The 20,075-nt window shown below is 45.7% G+C and overlaps 1 protein-coding gene across 1 annotated transcript in view; it reads left to right on the top strand.

Annotated features, from left to right (window-relative positions):
• The first annotated feature begins 6,901 nt into the window (after nt 1-6,901).
• NPHP3 (nephronophthisis 3 (adolescent)) overlaps nt 6,902-20,075 on the top strand; it is a 44,945-nt gene continuing 31,771 nt past the window's right edge. Inside the window, exons 1-7 of the mRNA XM_015407582.1 lie at nt 6,902-7,514; nt 8,951-9,076; nt 9,331-9,481; nt 12,964-13,116; nt 14,635-14,768; nt 16,401-16,561; nt 18,336-18,483. Of these exons, the coding sequence (XP_015263068.1) occupies nt 7,161-7,514; nt 8,951-9,076; nt 9,331-9,481; nt 12,964-13,116; nt 14,635-14,768; nt 16,401-16,561; nt 18,336-18,483 (1,227 nt within the window). The 5' untranslated portion in view covers nt 6,902-7,160. The remainder of the gene's footprint in view (nt 7,515-8,950; nt 9,077-9,330; nt 9,482-12,963; nt 13,117-14,634; nt 14,769-16,400; nt 16,562-18,335; nt 18,484-20,075) is intronic.

The raw sequence follows: 20,075 nt of genomic DNA, 5'->3' as shown, positions 1-20,075 counted from the left end.
AAACTCACCATGGGCATGTGTGTTATCACATGCATGTTGTGTGATTGCCTCCATGTAAAAACATGTTTTCTTTGTGACACCACCCCGGATTATAAAACCCAGCCTATCCCATAACCAGTGCCTCGGGCAGGCCCATAGCTACATTGACGAATTCTGGGGCCCGGCCCCCCAACTTCCTACCAAGGCCCCCCAACTTCCCCACCTGTCAGCAGCCCCACAGGCTCCATCCTGGGCTGGCAGCGGAATCGGGCAGAATCAATTTCAGCCAGTAGACTCCCGCGTGTCAATTTCGGCAGTAAGAGCCTATTGGGGAGTCTTTCTGCCAGCCAAATGTCAATTTCTGCCCCATTATATCCTATGGGCCATTGAGGTCAATGGCAAAAACATAGGGTATATTCTGGGGGCTGGAGGGGAGGTGGTTTGAGGGAGAGGCCCCAAACTCACAGGGTAGTTGCTGGAGCCTCTCCCCAAGATACCCACCACGTTTCAAGAACATTGGAACAGGGGGTCAAATTCTACGGGCCCCCAAACAGGTTACCCCCATCCCCTCCATTGTTCTCTATGGTGGGGAAAAAGTAACGTTTTTTCCCACTATAGAGAACAATGGAGGGGATGAGGGCAACCTGTTTGGGGGCCCGTAGAATTGGACACCCTGGTCCAATGTTTTTGAAACTTGGTGGGTATCCAGCAACTACCCTGGTCGTTTGGAGCATCTCCCTCAAACCACCTCCCTTCCAGCCCCAGAATATACCCTATGTTTTCGCCATTGACTTCAATGGCCCATAGGATATAATGTGGCCAATTCAGATCAGAGAATCTGAATCGGCCCAGAGCAGCCTGAAAGGGACCCGAATGGGCCATTTTTGGGGGTGCATTCAGCTCAGACGAACCAAATGCACATCCCTAAGCCACGGCATGAAGTGGTGCAAGGCAGCCAGGCGAGCGGGCTGGCAGGTGAGGTGCCAGGGGGTTGTCGGTCCTGTGGCTGAACCTGCAACTACAGAGATTTCTCCCCTTCTCCCTCCAGTGCAAGATTGCAGACCTCACTCACTTGCATGCACCTGTGCCCTCATCACCGAGGAAGCTGGCCGTCAAAGGAGAGAGAAACACAGCACTCCCTCAGCTTCCCCTCCCGGGTTTTTCCTTCAGCTCTTGCCTTCTCAGTCCAGCCCGGTTGCACCAACGCAGGGCGCACACAAGCCACCAGCGGCAGCAGAGCAGCCATCTCCATCCCGTCTGCTCGCTGACCTCTCCTTCTTTGGCTTGTCTCCCTGGGCGGGCTGCCACTTCCAAGTCTAAGAAGTGTTGCAGCAGAAAGCCCCCCTGCAGGGTGGTGGGTGGGGGTGTGACCGAGGCAAAGTCACTGTGGAGGCACGAAGTCAGCCAGGAAGAAAGAAATAAGGAACCGAACAGGAGCCCGCCACTTTTGCCGTACTTCCCTGCACTCCACGCAGCTAATGCAGTTGTGGGGGGAAATGAGAGGAGGAAGGGATCCTCCTCAGGTTACTCAGAGACGGTGACTGACTTCCACTTACACCCACCCTCCACAATAGAGGAATAACCCTGTTCCTGCCAGTGAGTGTGTTTATTTTATTTTATTTTATCAGTGCCCCCTGACTTATTTTAAGGCCCCCTGAATTAAGAAATCCTGGCTACGGGCCTGGCCTCGTGGAACTCTGGTAAGGCTGCCTCCTAGCAAGTACAAAGGGCAGAGCTTTCCAACTACTTTAGGCCCCCCGACTGCATATTCTTTTCATGTATAAACAGTCTAGGAGTGTGGGTAGGATTTTAATCATAGTCTGCTTTCTTAAACAGGAAACAATAAATATTAAACTAGAGCACATACATGGAAAATAGCTGTCGTGCCTAGTGAGTACAGATCTAAGGAAAAGAATACAAAAACATGAATTTAGCTAAGTTGCAATAGAAGACCTTAGGTGGAGCAAACACACTCCCAAACTCCCAACTGCCCCCTTTGCAGAAGAGCCTGGGTTCCAGTGTAGGTCACAGCATCTGGGAGAAGTATTTGAACAATGAACAAAAGGAAATTCCACCTGTTAAACCTTTCTGCCTGCTTTGATGGAAACATCAAAACCCAATGTTAGGACTCCTATCCCTTGTGGGAGATACCCTGAAGTCTTCTAATCAGGTACACAGCCCACATCTCCACACACCCCCATCAGTTTTTTTTATGACCAACATCCATCTTCTCCCTTTGGCAGGTAAGCCAAATGGACTATCTCTGAAAGGAAACCCAATTCCTATTTTTCCTAACTCTCTGGCACTTTTTTTAATTGCACCCTTCTTGTGGAAATAAACAGTTGCCATGGTTTCAGAGATTTCTCCATGTGCTTTACAGCATCCTATCTCTCTGAATACACAACAGTGAGCGCCACCCCCAAATGGCTGCCGCAGGAGATAGGGACAGATCCCAAATGGCTGCTACGGGAGGTGGAGCCAGATACAATAACTCCGCCCTTGAAGTCCAAAAGAATTGCAGAAGGGGAATAAAAAGAAATGAAGGAAAACATAGGAAAGAGGGAGGGAGAAGAGCAAGGGGGATAAAAAGAAAGTCTGAAATGTGACTAGAACCACACACTGACTAAGGAATGCCTGGTTGCCTACCAGTTCTCCTGATCCTCCAGTGACTGCAGCTGCTATTGCAGCCACAGAAAACCCTTTCATTGGAACAGGGGTGGCCAGTAACAAGGCTTATCTTACAATGGGCCCGCACACTTTCTGAGAAGCTAGGCAGGCTCCAGGAGAAGTACTGGTGGGAACCATGGAACCCACAGGTGCTATGCTGGGGAACCCTGATCGATGGGCACAGCTCTCTCAGGAGAGAGGCATATGACATTGGCCTCGTGAAGGACACATCCACGCAGACAGCAACTTCATAAGCATGTAGTAAGGAATTGGCTTCTCAGAAAGTGGCTAGTTGGTATGGAGAATTAGCTCTGCATGAGGATACAGCTGTCATACAGGGGGGAGACCAAAAGTGGCTGACATGTGATACTGTCATACTGTGGCTTGATATTTATGTGAGCCAGTGTGGTATAATGGTTTGAGTGTCAGAGTCGGATCCAGAAGACCCAGGTTTCAATCTGCCATGGAAGCTCACTGGGTGACCTTGGGCCAGTCACACTCTCAGCCTAATCTACCGCACAGGGTTGGTCTGAAGATACAATGAGGGAAAGGAGAATGATGTAAGCTGCATTGGGGAGAAGGCAGAACATAAATGCAGTAAATACATAAATATTAATGTGATGCTGGCAAGCAAACGAACTCACTTGTACTTCACGCACACAGTGCCTTGTATAAACTGGGCTGCCACCTGTGAAAGGGAAGTGCATATGCTTAATTGGCACACCAGAGCCCAAGCTATGGACTTCTGGCAAGCTAAACACACACAGTGGTTATGGATGGTTAGCAACTGTTTACACAAAATGCTTTGCAAATGTAAAGTCCCATGTTATTTTTCTTCACAAACAGTCATGTTAAAAATCAGACCTAACCTCGTTTCCAACACATTTTATTCTGTTTTAGTTAATCCCTGATGCCCTTCTACCAATCTTCATATATTTTCCTGTGTGATTCCTTTTCTCTAGGATGTAGACTGTATTTTAGATGGGGTTTTTTTTGTCTAATATTTTTTCCTGGCGTACAAAAAAGGAAAGCAAATGGGCTTAATTTCCAGGATTTCCTCGGTATACAGAATACACTAGTACAATAGAGAGCAGACTGGACTTGAACCGTTCCCTCTGATATACTATATTTTAAACTGCAGGGAGGTTGTTTTTTAAAAAATATGGGGAGCATAAGAAAAGGCATCTCCCGTATGCTCCCGTCTTACTGTCCGTAAATCTCATTTTACCAATTGGGCTGGAGACCACAATGTACGTTCTAAGACCTTCAATTCATGGTCCAGACATGCAGGAGAATAAGAATGCAGCAGAGTCCTGAGGTGGCTGAATGTACTGTATCACTTCAGAAAGGTGAGGGTTTAGGCTTTCCAAGTTTCCTCCACATTAATAAATTCCCTGTCACTGGAAAATCAGCACAAGTATGCAAAGGCTAAGTTAAATATTTCCCCCCAATACACTTTTTTTGTTAAGTTACAGGGAGTTTTTACACGGAAAAGCATTATGAATATGACTGTTTTCTCCTGCATTCTCAAGTGGTATAGTTACCTCAGAATTATACCACCTCATGTCTACCAACCTGGCCTTTGCACGCGGACAGTGCAGCCACTATTTTGAATACACCAAGGAGCGAACTGTCTCTGTGACACACAGTGCCTGTGTCCAGGTTCAGCTGCTCGATTTTGGACTATGCATTCGCTCTAATTTTGTTGTTCAGTCGCACAGTCGAGTCCGACTCTTCGTGACCCCATTGACCAGATCACGCCAGGCCTTCCTGTCTTCCGCCGTCCTCTGAAGTTTGCTCAATTTCATGTTTGTTGCATCTATGACACTGTCTAACCATCTCATCCTTTGCCGTCCCCGTCTTCTTTGACCTTCAATCTTTCCCAGCATCAGGGTCTTCTCCAGTGAGTGCTCCCTTCTCATTTGGTGGCCAAAGTATTTGAGCTTCAGTTTCATTATCTGGCCTTCCAGGGAACAGTCAGGGTTGATTTCTTTGAGGATTGACTGATTTGTTCTTCTTGCAGTCCAAGGGACTCTCAAGAGTCTTCTCCAGCACCATAGTTCAAAAGAATCTATTCTTCGGCGCTCGGCCTTCCTTATAGTCCAACTCTCGCAGGCATACATGACTACTGGGAATACCATTGCTTTGACCATGCGGACTTTTGTTGGCAGGGTGATGTCTCTACTTTTTATCATGCTGTTTAGGTTCGCTCTAATGGGGCAATGCTAAACTTAAAAAAAAAAATAAAAAATTAAAAAGAGAAGGATTCCAGTCAGGCTAAGGAATAGCCTCCAGTGTTCCCTCTAATCTGAGTTAGTGTGAGCTTGTTGTTGTTCAGTCGCACAGTCTAATCCGACTCTTTGCACCAGATCATGCCAGGCCTTCCTGTCTTCCGCCGTTCCCTGTTTTTATCCTCCAGCTCACACATTTTTGTCTTAACTCAGGAAGGACGGCTCCAGAGCAAACGAATTTATGCAGCGGCCAAATCGCTCTCTCACAATTTAATGCCAGTAGCTCACAAAGTAGAATTTTTGCTCACAAGACTCCACAGCTTAGAGGGAACATTGCTCCTGACTGTGTTGTGCTCTGCTAAGTGTTGTACATGTTCTCTTTTTAATGTTTAAACCGCCGCCCCCCCACACACACTTTCCTAGGAATTCTGCCGAATTATTCTGCGTGGACCTGCCTAGGTTCCGTCTCTCAATCAGGGCCGCTTTCCCGCGCAGCCAGCCACAAGCAGATGCAGGAGAAAGTGGCGAGGACACACCCGCCGCCGCAGCGCCGCTCTCCGCTGTCCCTTCCCAGCGCCTGAGGGGCCTCCTCAGCCGGCGCTTGGGTCCCGGCAGGGGAGATCGGGGAGGGAGGGACGGAAGCAGCCGCGTCACGGCCGGCCTTCTTCCTTCCTCCATTCCCTCCTTCTCTCGGTCAGTCTCGGGGCTGCCCGGCCCCGCCGCTCTTTCCCCGGAGTCGAGCGGTTGTCCCACGAACCCGCTCCTTTTGGGACTTCGGGGGCTGCTAGTCCGAAGAGCGGGGGCGGCGCGCGGCTCGCTGGTGTCGTCCTTTTGGCGCCAGGAAACTTTGGAGACTGTCTCCCTTGCCAGGCTGGCCGTGAGTTTGCTGGAGTGGAGACCTCCAGAGCTCCCGCCGCTCCGCCGCTGGACGGACGAGGGCGCACCGCAGCCCGCTATCCCTTAGGGTGGGGACAGTCGCGAGTGGGGTGGTGCAATCTCTGCGACGACGCCAGTCGCCGGCTTCTTTTACAGCCCTCCCCTAAGACAGTTGCTTGCAAGTAAGCCTCGGTGGGGTATTTTACCGCATTGCATGGGATAGGATCTTTAGCGGCACAGAACAGTGGCAGAACCGACGAAAAAAGACATTTCCGTCCACTTTAAGAGCTTCCTTATGGGTGGAATGGGGATGGTCATCTGCTGTCGTTATGAGTTCCGATCCAGAGAGTGGTAGTTATTGCGGTCTAATGAACACCCTTGTAATGTGGAGTGCCTGATCTGGCTTGTGCAGGGTAAAACACGGTGGAAACACCCCACCACCACCACCAGTGTTCCCTCTAAGCTGAGTTAGTGTGAGCTAGCTCACAGCTTTTTAGGCTCCAGCCCACACGTTTTTGTCTTAGCTCAGGAAGGAATGCTCCAGAGCAAACTAATTGATGCAGCAGCCAGATCACTCGCTCACAACTTTAATGCCAGTAGCTCACAAACTAGAATTTTTGCTCACAAGATTGCACGGTTAAGAGGGAACATTGCCCCCCACCCAGTTTATTGGTGATTTTGAAAAAAAAATATTTTAAAAGGGGGGGGGGATGACACTGGCATTCTTGCAGGCCAATCTTAGCCATGTCTACTCAGAAGTAAATCTCACTGTGTTCAGTCCAGTTTACATCCAGGAAAAGATGACAACCATAATTTACCAGTGCTAAATGAAATATGCACAAGATTGCACGGTTAAGAGGGAACATTGCCCCCCACCCAGTTTATTGGTGATTTTGAAAAAAAAATATTTTAAAAGGGGGGGGGGATGACACTGGCATTCTTGCAGGCCAATCTTAGCCATGTCTACTCAGAAGTAAATCTCACTCTGTTCAATCCAGTTTACATCCAGGAAAAGACGTATGGGATTACAACCCTTATTTGCCAGTGCTTAATGAAATATGCACAAATTGAGATTTCCCTACTGAATAACTCAAAAGCTTAAGAGTTAAAGATTTTGACATGGGCACTAAGTGTGGGTGCATGGAAAGTCTAAAGAACAAGCAGGCCAAGAAGAATTTGGACCCTTGTGGCTAATTAGAGGAAATGGGGCTTGCTTGGGGACAAAAGTGGACATCTCAAGCTAAGGTCCTGCTTAGGTCTCTCAGGTGCTACTGGACTCAAATCTAGCTGTCCCAAGCGATGTGGCTGGTGCCATGACATAAATACTTAAGAGTGATAAATTGAACATTATGATGCTGCCTTCCATTAGGTAATATCTCCTGTCCCTCAGGGGAAACCTCCTCCATTATGGGGACTGCTTCATCCTTGGTAAACCCAGTAGGCACTGTCGGGGAGGTGATTGAAGACACATATGAGGGAGGTGGGGGTGAAGCCTGCGAGATCCCTGTGGAGGTGAAACCCAAAGCCCGCCTCCTGCGCAGCTCCTTCCGCCGTGTGGGGACGTCACGGCCTGGAGGTCTCATTGGGGCCAGTTTCAAATCCACTGCCTCCGTACAAGAGCTGGAATGTATGGCAGAGTACGAACGCCTGAAGAAAGAATACGAGATCTTCCGTATCAGCAAGAACAATGAAGTGGCATCTATGATGAAGAAAGAGGCCAAACTGGATAAAGAAAACAAGCGCCTGCGGGCAGAGCTGCAGGTGAGTTAGATGGATCCTGACGGCCTGGGCTGGCCAAAAGAAGGAAGGGGGAAGGGCATAGAGGGATCTTAGGTCTGCGGCACACAGGCCAGAGGTAGACAGTGGACTGCACTGCTTTTTTAAAAAAAGATGTGGCTGTTCCTTTGCATAAAGAACTCTGTTCAGAGAGAAAACAAGCACAAAGAATCTGTCCTCTGTTTTGTCCTGTGCTGGTCTCAGGTTTATAGGGGGTTTTAACAGTGGGTAATTCCAAGATGTGCTCCTCCATGATCCACCACGGCCACGCATTCCTCCACATTCAAGGCTAGTCCAGGAAACCTGTGCTGACCACTCCAGGCGGCTGTGAAGATTTCACTGTATTTCACTGTAACTAAAGGTGAAATCCTTCAAGTCAACTATGGCCCCGGTCACATGGGCTGGATATCGCAGGGGGAGGGGAGGCGTAGCTGTTTGCCCCGGGACAAAATAACGCGAGGTTGCACGATCCGACCTCCCGTGGAGGTCCCGTGGGTAGGGGGGAGGTGCCGATCACAGGCCAATCCTGCGGCACGGTGCGGCAAACGAGTTTGTTTTTTTCTGTACACCAAAGTATGTGCACGCTCCGTTGGGTGCTTGTGCGCATCCATGGAGACTTGGGGGAAAAAAAACATTTTTGCAAGTGGACATGGGCGGGCGCCGGATGCCACCGGAAACGCGATCAGATGCCCACCCTTGCCCTGTGGTTACCAGAAACTAGTACCTCGGAGGTACTAGTTTTTTACCCCGCATCTTCGGCGGGAAGCCTCGGGTGAGCCATGGGAGCTCCACGCTTCCCAGATGTGGTGGTGAGATCGCGCCCGGAAAATCCGCCTATCTTCCGTCTCTCTAGCGTAGCTAATGTTCCGTGTGACCGCAGTCTACCTATATTATAATTAATGGGGTTTCCCTAGTAAGACAACTTTGCAGATTGTATTCAGGCTCAGGATCTGTCACACAAGCAAGTTTTAGCACTGCATTGTTTCAGGTATTTAGTGCCTTGATTCTAACAACATGTCTTTGGAAGAAAGTCAGTTTGATTGTGGTAAATACATGTTGGAGTATAAGCCTACTTGCAACAGAATGACTTTTTGGGAAATGGAATTAAGTGTGAAAGCTTTCTGTGAACTACTAATTTTTTAATTCTGAGATTTAGCAGTCAAAGACTGACTGTATAGCCCAGGCCTCATCAGATCTTGGAAGCAAAGCAGATTCGGCCCTGGCCAATATTTGGATGGGAGACCTCCAAGGAATAGCAGGGTCGTGACACAGAGGCAGGCCATGGCAAACCACCCCTGAAACATCTCTTGCCTTGAAAACCCTACAGGGTCGCCATACGTCAGCTGTGACTTGGTGGCACTTTCCAGCATCACCAAGGGTAAAAAACTGAACAAACTAAAACCAAGAATGGTCTTTTTCAGGCACTTCAGAAAACATACCAGAAAATACTCAGAGAGAAAGAAAGTGCTTTAGAGGCCAAATATCAAGCCATGGAGAGAGCTGCTACCTTTGAACATGACCGAGACAAAGTCAAGAGACAGTTCAAGGTAAGGTCTCCATTTTCCTTGTGCCTTTGGCAGCTTGTTGCAGACTTCAGCTCTCAGAGTCTGGTTGCTGGACCTCGAGTGAATGCACTGAAAGAAGTTTGTAAATGAAAGGTGTGTGCATGTGTTAATTTCATGCCAGCATGGACTGACTCAAATAGAACACTGAGTGAGTTTTCGGAGGAGGCTCATGCATTAGGAAGTGCATTTTGTGTCTGGGCATTGTGGCCATTCATTGAATCCTTTCACTTTTACAGATTTTTAGAGAAACCAAGGAAAATGAAATTCAGGATTTACTGCGGGCAAAGCGTGAGTTGGAGGCAAAATTGCAGAGGCTGCAAGCTCAAGGCATCCATGTATTTGACCCTGAGGAGACAGACTCAGATGATAGCTGTACAGAGGCTGCTGGTAAGGATTCCACATACAGTTTTGGACATCGTCCTATGACCATGTTCTATAAATGTGAAATATAAAACAGACAAAAACCTAATGGCTGTTCTTCCTGGCTACTGAAAATGTCACAATGTAATTTTTAAATGATGAAAATATTTTGCTTCATGAAACTTTTAAACAAGCCAACTTACAATTTCTAAAATGACGCCCTTCCTCTCCATTCTGAGAATCTTGGCTGTTGATTAAAGGCTGGGTTAAAGGTGATATTTCCATTTGGGCATGTAATCTCTTAGGAGCAACATTGAACAGAAAATAAATAAGAGGAATGCAGTTTTCTAAATCTTAACTTGTTTAAGCCTTCTTTATTAGGTTGGGAACACAGCTTGAGATGTGTGTGAGATTTTAATGGACATAAGTGCAGGAGGGGGAAAGGTTGAACAATCCGCTGCTTTCTGCCACTGTTTAGCTATTGGCTTTGCAAGTTTGCTTTTCAGTTGAAAAATAAGCCTTTGGGAGAACAGAGGCATACAGTGCCATTGTACATCCTTCTAAGTGCATTGACTTAGTGGACCTAGAAGGATACACAATGGCACTGGACGCTTCCTTTCCCCCAAAGGTTTATTGGGGAAATAGATAGAATTCCATGTCACATCTAACCATGACTTTTTAGTATTCAGTGCTCGGGTCAGTTTGATATCTCCCTCTCCAGTTTCCAGCTGTAGTGCAAAGTAAGATAGCATTTGTGCAAAGTACTTGCAGCTCTGTATCCTCCCCCCCCCCCCCGGTGGCTTTTTCAACCACCACAGATCCCTTCCTACTGTGAAAACTGAGTTATGCAGCCAGCAGAATCATATATTGCATGGTTCTTTTTGGACAGTACCACTTCAAACGACAAATGAATGCTTCTCCATAGGAAAAAAACTAAATGCACATAGAATCTTTGTTCTCTGCTACCACGTGTCAGCAAAACAAAGGATTGGGCTGAGGTATGATTGCCACAAAAGCTGCCGCCACCAGCAAAGCACTTTAAGAGCAAAGGTATTGCAAGGATAAAAACCTGGGCCCTCAACAAGTGTGAGCTGCTTCTAGTTAGTCACCAGTGGGGCTTCACAAGTGAACGAGGAGAAGGGGGGCAGCCTCACTGCAGCCCTCCAACCGCTGAGACTTTTTGTCCATGCAGGTCCTATGACTGCAGACACATGTTTCTAGGAGTCCAAAGAGACTGCTGAGTGAAGGGGAACATGGGGAAAATCCATATGGGTTGCAGTTGTCATTGGCTGGATACAACCTATCAATTTCCCATTATTTTCAAAGGTTTGGTACAAAGATTCTTGCTCCTGGTTCTGTTGTGAGTTTGTCATGGTTATAGTTATTATTATCAAAGCTGCAGTGTGACAGTATCTGACAAAATTACACATTTCTTACCATGTAAATTCTTGTAGTAATTTCAGCGTGGGGGGTGCCAATTTTCCTTTGACTGCTTCTGTTTTTAATTTTTCGCCCTCACAACATTTAATACTCAAGAACGGACCAAGTGAGATATTTTAATATGTGGTTGGTGGGTAACTTTCAGTTGTAGATGTGCTCTCTGTCTGTAGCTTGATGGTTTGGTACATCTTCCGGCTCTCTGATTGTATTAAGTAAATGAATCAGTAGATACTAGCAGAACCAGGAATCGTGAATATTTCCTCATAGTCTTTTGATGGCACTTCAGGTAGTCAGGGCAACTGAGAGCCATTGTGGGTCTCCAGGGGATGCTGTTGTTTGGGCCCTTCTTGTACTACATTTGGGATACTCTAAAATCCAAAAGAACACACATAAGATGGTTGATCAACAGCACTGAGCTTGGGCCCCAGGGCAAATCTGGACCTCTAGAATATTTTTACCCTGTGCTCTCCCCACACCCCATCTCAACAACCCTGCAGTAGATGATTGCTATTTTATTTGAAGGCAGTGAGTATGGTAATCAGCAATGTGATGATTTTGTTGCAAGTTGTGTAACAAGTAAAGAAGCAGTATAAAGTTTCTCTTCATGTGAGCCATAAAGGAGCACCTTATTTAGTTAAAATTTGCTCAAACCTTCCTTCAAAGAGTTCTGGGTTTTATTCTCACATAAGTTCTGTGAGGTAGTCTGAGAGAGAGTGCTGGCTCAAGACCTCATGAGCAGAGGTTTAACCCAGGTCTTTCCAGGCCTAGTCTAACATTCTAAACACTACACCACACTAACACTAATAAGGGTGTTCTTTGGGTGTAGGAGGTTTGAACATGAATGCTATCATTGTGCTTCTTAAACATCTTACTGATACATGGTAGAAAGGCCTTTAGAGCTATAGTTAAAGAAAACAATAATCTGTCATGATACAAGTGTTAAGTACGTTTTGACAGCTAATTTCAGCTTCAATTAGGACTTTGGCTAAACTCCAGACAACTGTGTGCAAGGCCAGTTCCACCATTAGGCAAAGGCTGACAAACTGTCAATTATTTAATGCACTACTGTGTTTTTCTTACTGCCAGTAGCAGTGTATGTAGGGAGGAAGCATCTGAATTTTCCTCAAGTGTCAGAACAGTTTGAGACATACTCTAGGAGCCCGGCAGAGCTTTAAGCTTGTATATTTTGAACAAGAGTTCCCCCGGCCTGGCTGCATGGCAGAGGACTTTCAAACACTGTGACAGTGGTGCAAATGTCTTCTGCCTTATAGGCGGAGTCAAAGGCTGCAAAGTGTGCTGATTAGATGGTATGTCTCACTGAGCTTGGTGGGACTGTACCCACCTGGATCTATCTATATGATAGTGAAGGACCCATTTGTTGCAACCAGGGTCCGTCCCAGTCATATCTGAAGTGAAAGACGAGTCCCTAGTTTTTAGAGTACCGGAGGAACATAACAGTGGGATACTAAATGTTTCCACTACTAATGGCTCATCTTTCCACAGCTTGTCTTCGAATGCTGTTACCCCACAGCTGTGCTGAAATACCAAAAGGAGGCCTAGCAGGGACAAAAACACCTCTGGTGTCGGGAGAGGTTAACTGAAATAAATAGTAGGCCTACGATGGGTTGAGCCTCCCCTCAGCTTGACCCTGTTATTGCTCTATGTCTGGGACAGACCTGAGCTTCAACAAACAGGTTTGCAGCCACAGTGTGTAGTCTTGAGTTTTAGGCATGAGGGTACAGCTGAAAAAAAAATGAGAGTGAAATTAGTTATGACTGTTCTAATTTTAATGGGGCAGTCATCACTAGCTTGAGCTGGACAGGGCCCAACATGTTTTGGATTAGGCCAAAAATGTCCCACCAGGGGTATGCAAACTGTGGAGAGAAAGTCTCTCTAGGGAATGGGGCCGTTGGATTGGAGCCAAAGCACTGTGAGTGGAAGGAAAATGGCAGTCAGGGTATCTTTCCACGAGGTATGTGGGTATCACTTCCCACATGCGGATGCACTCTTCTGATTTAGCCCATCCGTTTTAAATTGATGCAAATAGTTATCTGCTTGTTTATTTTAAGCGACTGGGGCTCAGGCTGAGTATTGGACTGGTGGAGCCTTGGGAAGCGAGCCATCCATGGGCAGTATGATGCAGCTTCAACAGTCTTTCAGAGGCCCAGAGTTTGCACACAGTTCCATTGATGTGGAAGGGCCATTTGCAAATATCAACAGAGGTAAGGAGCAGATAGTTCTGTGAAGCAGGGCTTCAAACAGTAGTGCTATGACAAAATTATGCAAGATTTGACTTTGGGCTTGGATAGGGGTGTTTCCTGGGAAGAGAAATTTGTGTCGACACACGAGGCAGTTTACAGAAATCAGTAGATCTTCTCTAGGATTGTAAAATGTAGCTTCTTTATTGGCAATAAATCGGTGATGTAGCCTCTCCTTTCTGTAGTTTTAGCCATATGTAAAATAGACGAATGTATTTTTTAAGAGTGACTACCCTTTAAGAAGGAGCTGCGGTGGCTCAAGTGGTTAAGACGCTGAACTGCAGGCTGTGGAAGGTCAGTAGTTCAGCAGTTCGAGACCCGGGTGCCGCATGATGGAGTGAGCTCCCGTCTCTACTTCCAGCTCCTGCCAACCTAGCAGTTTGAAAAGCAAGAAATTGCAAGTAGATAAATAGGTACCACTTCGGTGGGAAGGTAACAGAGTTCCGTGCACCTTGATGTTTAGTCATGCCGGCCACATGACCATGAAAACATCTTCGGACAGCGCTGGCTCTTCAGCTTTGAAACGGAGATGAGCACCGCAACCCTAGAATCGGATTCGACTGGCTTTCGAGCAAGGGAAACCTTTACCTTTACTTTACCCTTTAAGAGCCCTGTATTTCAAAGAGCCTTTGCCCTGTTCTGCTCAAGGAAGGAGCTGTGGCTCATACACTCAGTGGCAGTGTTTCCTTTTCATTCAGAGGGGCCCTGGTTCAGTCCCCAGCACCTAAGTTAAAAGGATCAGGTAGCAGGTGATGTGAAGAACCTCTATCTGATATCCTGGAGATCCATTGCTAGTTGGAATACGGTAGACAGTATTGACCTTGGTTGACCAGTGAACCCTTTTTCTCTCCCTTTTTATTCATAGTTTGGGAGCACAGTGTGCTTTAATTCTCCCTATACTGGCATTCTGCGTGAATAATTATGAAAGTTTTGCTGTTTTAAGTGAATAAAATTTGATGGTCGTTTTTAAAAAAGAAGCAATGTCTTAAATTGGAAGAGCAGTTTGGGCTAATGTTAGTTCTTAAAAAAATGTGAACCGTTACAGTAGACTACCATTGAGCATTCTTCAAGAAACAGTTAAATTTGGCTGTCCTGTTGACTGCAGTACTGTCAAGTAAACATGTTTGGTATCAGGATGACACTTTTACAACTAGACGTTTAATTACTTAGTCTTTTGCAATTAAAAAGACATGCAATATACATTTTTATGTGTCTCTGTATAATGCATGTTATTAGGGGATTCACAAGTGCCTGATAGTTTAATAATATTTTTACAGCTAATTTTGAAAGAGCTGCTGTTTTATTTTATAGATGTCCATCTCATTTCACAGGCATTTTATTATCCCCATAAGTGGATTAGATTTTTAAGTATATTAAAAGACCCCCAAGGTCAATTGTTGCAACGCATTAGGGCATTTTTACAGGGTAATGAAATATTTTCGTGTAGGTCTTTCATTTCTGTTTTTTTATTTTAATTTGCAGATGATTGGGATGCAGCTGTTGCCAGTTTGTTGCAGGTCACTCCATTGTTTTCCCACTCTTTGTGGAGTAACACAGTAAGGGTGTATCTCATCAATACACAGGAGACTCAGTCAGAGGTAGACATCTTCATACAGGTAAGAACGATATGTACACATTGTATGAATGGTCATATCCGTTTTCACACTGGCTAGGTTTCCATCAGCAGGATTGGGGGGCAGTCTCCTCCATGTGGATTAGAAACCAGGTCCTGATCCTGCTAAGTCCGACTTTAGTTCATTTATTTATTTAAAATATTATACTGAAGAAGGCTTTGAAAGATGGCCAGAAGACTGAAAACATACATGATTTCAGTAGTAGTAGTAGTAGTAGTAGTAGTAGTAGTAGTAGTAGTAGTAGTAGTATGATTTGACCCTTGGCATTTCCAATTTTAGAAGGATCTTGGATAGCAGGGCTGGATCTATCATAGCAGATTCCCCCGTCCCATTGCAGATAACCCATGTTGTGGCTCATACTGTCCTCGAGGGTCCCCATCCCCACAAAAGAAGCATGTCGAGAAGCTCTGTGGGCTGTGCTAGGAGGAAGGAGGCAGGAGAGTTGCATTCCATTGACAGTACTTTGATACAACCCATGATGAATGTTAAATAATCTTTGCTTGTGAAATATAAGTTAAATAACCCTGCTAAATTAAATCCCTATTGATTTACTTGGTAAGCTCACATAGGGTTGCCAGGTCTGTTTGAGATGCTGGTGAGGAGCTGGAACCATTCTGGGAGCTGGAACCATCTCCCCCCACGTGCTGATGTCACCGGAAATGATGTCGTGTGCTGTGCCTACATCACCCGGAAGTGACATAGGAATGTTGGGGATGATGCTCTGGTTTTTGGACAAAATCATCCTCAGACCATAGAGTTTGGCCCCCAAACCAGAGCATCATTCCCTGCGTGCCCATGTCACTTCCAGGTGACGTAGGCATATTGTGTGATGTTGCTGGTGGGAGGGGAGTTTGCTTTCACCGGCCAGCTGGCCAGCGGTGGGCAGGAACCCACAAAATTGGGCAATCCCCAGCCCCCAACTAGGGAATGGTTGGCAACCTTAAGCTCACAATATGCTGTGAGAATTCATCTCCAAAATTTTCCAGTTCAAATCTTTTCTGTATGACTCACATCACTGGCTGTGGTTAGGCAAAGCAAATCATGACTAACTGTTATGTCTGTACACGGCTTCCCCGTGTGTCAGCAATGTTCACCTTAGCATAGGAATCACAGAACAGATCACACTGGGAGTCTGAGTGCTTGTTTTTGTTTCTGTTAAAGGAATGGATTCAGTCTATTGTTTATTAGATAGATTTAGGTTTATTCTGAATCCTAACATTGACTTTAAATACAGCAGAGTACTGTTAGTATGGGTTTTATTTTAATAGAGTAAACTGGTAGAGCACGCTTGATAATATACTATGTAATTCACAGACACTTATATACCAGGCAAGTATAGCTACTCCCTGCGTAGCAGAATTTATTGCAACCTATGCATTTTTTCCAAGTGAAAATTTGGAGCGAGACAATATTGCTACTCCCCCCCCCCACTTTAGCCTTTCAAAATTGAATGCAATATGGATAGCCTTTGTTTTTACATCATCATCTAAAAGTATTAATCATTTTGTTATAGTTCCATGAGTGTATTTGGGTAAACTATTTTGTGTACAGTAACAGTTCTGAAACTGGAATCTGATGCCCCTAATGAGCGACATTTTCTTCTTTAACTTTCAGAAATACTCTCCAAAACTTCAGAAATATTGTGAGACAATGGAGTACTTCTTCCAAGCTGTCTATTTTCCGGTAGAAACTGGAAGTCCTTCTCAATCTGTGAGGAAATGGGAAATCGAGAAGAGTTCTTTAACTATTTTGTGCCTGCATTTAACTTTGCCAAGGTGAGTGAACAACTTGGGAAACTGTGTCGAGGGAAATCAGAGTGGTGCCACTAAAATGTACGTCTGTGTTCTGTTTTGGCTGAGGCCTCCCATGCCCCTCAGGTTGCCTAACTCATGCTGATAAAAATCCCCCTTGAATTTGCCTACAGCTATAAAACTATATATGAAAGGCAATGCCAGACCCCTTTTTCACAAGAGAATAATACAAGGCTTTTCAAAACAGTGGTGCATGTTCTGATAGAAGGATATTTGCTTATTTTATTTCAAAACTCACAACCTTGCCTTTCCAGCTAGAAAATACATTCAAGGTGGCTTTCAATAGAATATGAATAGTACTCATTCAAAACATGGCTGCTATTGACCTCAGAACATAAATGCAAAGCAATGTTTTCTAAAAGGTTTAGGTTTTTTCCCATGCTGTGATCCCCAGTGCATGGCTGTATGCAATTGAGGATACCTACGTGTTGCACACTTGCATTGATGCAGCCCCTAGAATCCTTGCATCTAATTTTTGTCCCTGCTTCTCCAAGACTCAGTGACATGCATCCCTGTTTGGACAGGCATGAGTGTGCAGCACATTTATCCCCCTCCCACTGCTTATGCACTGACTCTTATATACATGCATAATAAATATAGTTCTGTATATAAAAGTCTGCAACACACACATGTCCATCACAGCCACAAACAAGTGAAGGAATAGAGCAGAGGAGCAGCCTGACATTTTCTCCTAGTTGGGCAAAATCTTCGTGGGAACTGAGGAAAAACTGACCTGTTATCTTTGTTCTTTGCTCATCCTATGTAGCAGCTTCTTCCCTTTAATGAGTTGGCATACTAAAGGACTTTCAGAACTGCTGAAGGGAATGGTGGGATCACATTAACTCACTTGTCGCCATAGGGCAAAGAACACCAGATCTGGAATCTGTCTAACTACTTCTTTCTTTCCACAGCACACTTAACCACTGCACCATTTGGTGCAGTGGTTAAATGTGCGGACTCTAATCTGGGAGAACCGGGTTTGATTCCCCACTCCTCCACTTGCATCTGGCTGGATGACCTTGGGCAAGCTGTAGTTCTGATAAGAGCTGTCCTTGAAAAAGAGCAGTTTGTGTCAGAGTTCTCTCAGCCCCACCCACCTCACAGGGTGTCTGTTGTGGGGAGGGGAAGGGAAAGGAGTTTGTAAGCCGCTCTGAGACTCCAAGTGAAGGGCGGGGTATAAATCCAATCTCTTCTTCTTCATCATCACCTTAAAACCAAGCTTTAGCCATGTCCTCAGCTACTGCGTATGCAGTGTTAGGATGCCTGGGCTGACACGGCATTGGTGTACTAACATTGCAGATGTGATGGGATTGCCCAGTTTAAGCAAGATGCTGGGTTCATGCAGTGTGAGGTGCTGGGTTCATGCAAATCCTTCTACCCTGCCAGTGTCACGCATGTAGTGAATCAGGCGTAAGTGGCATGAGGAGCTGCAGCTGGAAGTGAAAACCAGCTGTCTCCCCTTACGCATTCTTGGGTCCCACTGTTGCATTTTTCCAAAAATGAACATGTATAACAGTTATCTTTAGAATAGGTTCCCCCCCCCCGACAGTTTTTTGATTCAATTCTTTGCCATTAAACCCTCCCCCACCATAGTGCTTATGTCTCGTGAAAAGCCTTGCTCTTTTTGATTGGGGCGTCAGCAGGGGGGGGGAAATTCTTGTCCTTGGGGCTGGTGTTGATTGAACTGTTTACTGCAGCAGAATAGTATATAGCACAAGAATGCTGATTTCCAATCTAGCTGTCTGCTGGAGGAGTGCGAAGAAGCCTTCTTGAAAAACCCAGAGGGAAAGCCCCGTCTTCTTTACCACCGCCTGGAAGAGGGCCAGACCGGCTCGGATTCTGTGCAGCAGCTGGTTGAACAAGTTGGCTGCGTGAACAAAGCAAAGGTAATAAGAGATTGGGGCTGGTACATTTACCGTGCTTGCCTTTTCTCATTAAGGTGTTACTGCAGCACTTGTAAGGTCCGGTGTTCATACAAATTGAACCTCATGTGTCAGAGGCGGAAAGCTAATGGAACGGCTCAAATTAAATAAAAAACAAAATACTGTATGTTCAAGGAATCCCAGATAAAGTTAACTTCATAGAGGCTGTCTCTCATTTTAGAAGGGATACAGGTGCTTTTAAAGACCTAGTAGATTTATCAGAAAAAATAACATTTCCAATATGGAGAAAGATTTCTGTTGGAGGGGAGGGGACAGTTTCTTCTGATTCTTTTCCTCTGCTGCAGATTCCTCCTATGTTGACCCCCAGGAATGGAATTTCAGGGGGTCTCCGCTGCATCAGGAGGAGGAGGAGGTAGGAAGGTTCCACTCCCTGAGCTCTGCTCCCCTTGTGGGCAGGGAGAATCCAAGCTGTTGTATCCCAGAACAGATTTAGCTTCTGTCATAGAAGCAGTGACTACTCACTGTCTCTCTTATTTCTGATGAAGAAAGATTTACTACAAAAATATATTGTTACTGTTTCTAAAAGCTGCAACAGTGCTATCCTTATTTTTTTTAAAAAAACTCAAAAAATGACAATGTTACTACAAAAATATATTGTTACTGTTTCTAAAATCTGCAACAGTTCTATCATTTTTTTTAAAAGCTCAAAGAATGACAATATTTTCACTTCGCTTTTCTGTACTAGCCTTGCTGTTCTGTTTTCTCCTGCTGCCCTTTGTACTGTTGTGCTTCCAATCCAAGTCAACTGTGGCTGCTCCATGTAATTTGCTGCGCAAATCCACCAGTTTCACTGTGCTGTACTTAAAAAAAAATGGTTTGCAGTTGTGTTGTGTCACCCGTGCCTAATTCAGGCATCGTGACTAACAGATGGGCACAAGCACAGCTTGCTGCTGTCAGCCCCTCATGCTTGAAGCACAATTGATGAAAACTTCTGGGTTTGGGATCCTTGAATCAAGCTCCCAATTCGCCAAGATATCCAAATGCAGGAAAAAAAGTGGAGTTTGCCCCACCCCCTCCCCATTCTAAACCGAAATTAAGACAGTGCTTTGAATACTGTTTTGTACAGAAGTAACGGACTTCAATTTGGCCAAATGCCTTCATTCTCACATCATGAGGAACTGGAACTTGATTAAAGCCTTGTCAAACTAAGAAGTTTTTGAGTCCTCTCACAAGGGGAAGGAAGGGGAGCACACAAGCTCCCATTACAGACAAGCCTCTGTCTGTCATGATGTCTGAATCCAGCCATCCATTTGACTGACTGAACATGTGACCAGCATTCCACATGACTAGAGTCAGGGGTCATTTCCTGCAGGAGCGCACAGGAGCGGAGCTCCGGCAGTAAAGAGCCCAGGGGGCAGGCACATGAAACAAACCCCACCCCCTGCTCCCAGCAGCCCTCAGTCAGAGCAAGAAGCAGCCAGGTAAGCTGCAGAGCCCCCCCCCGGCCCCCTGTCCAAAACAGTCCAGTGGCACCTTTAAGACCAAGTTTTATTCAGGTATAATCTCCCTCTCCTCTGCGAGGACAGATCTGCACG

This window comes from Gekko japonicus, unplaced genomic scaffold (genome assembly GCF_001447785.1).
Source record: "Gekko japonicus isolate JY-2015 unplaced genomic scaffold, Gekko_japonicus_V1.1 scaffold1215, whole genome shotgun sequence".
Lineage (NCBI taxonomy): Eukaryota > Metazoa > Chordata > Lepidosauria > Squamata > Gekkonidae > Gekko > Gekko japonicus.
This window is presented reverse-complemented; position numbering and strand designations above follow the sequence as displayed.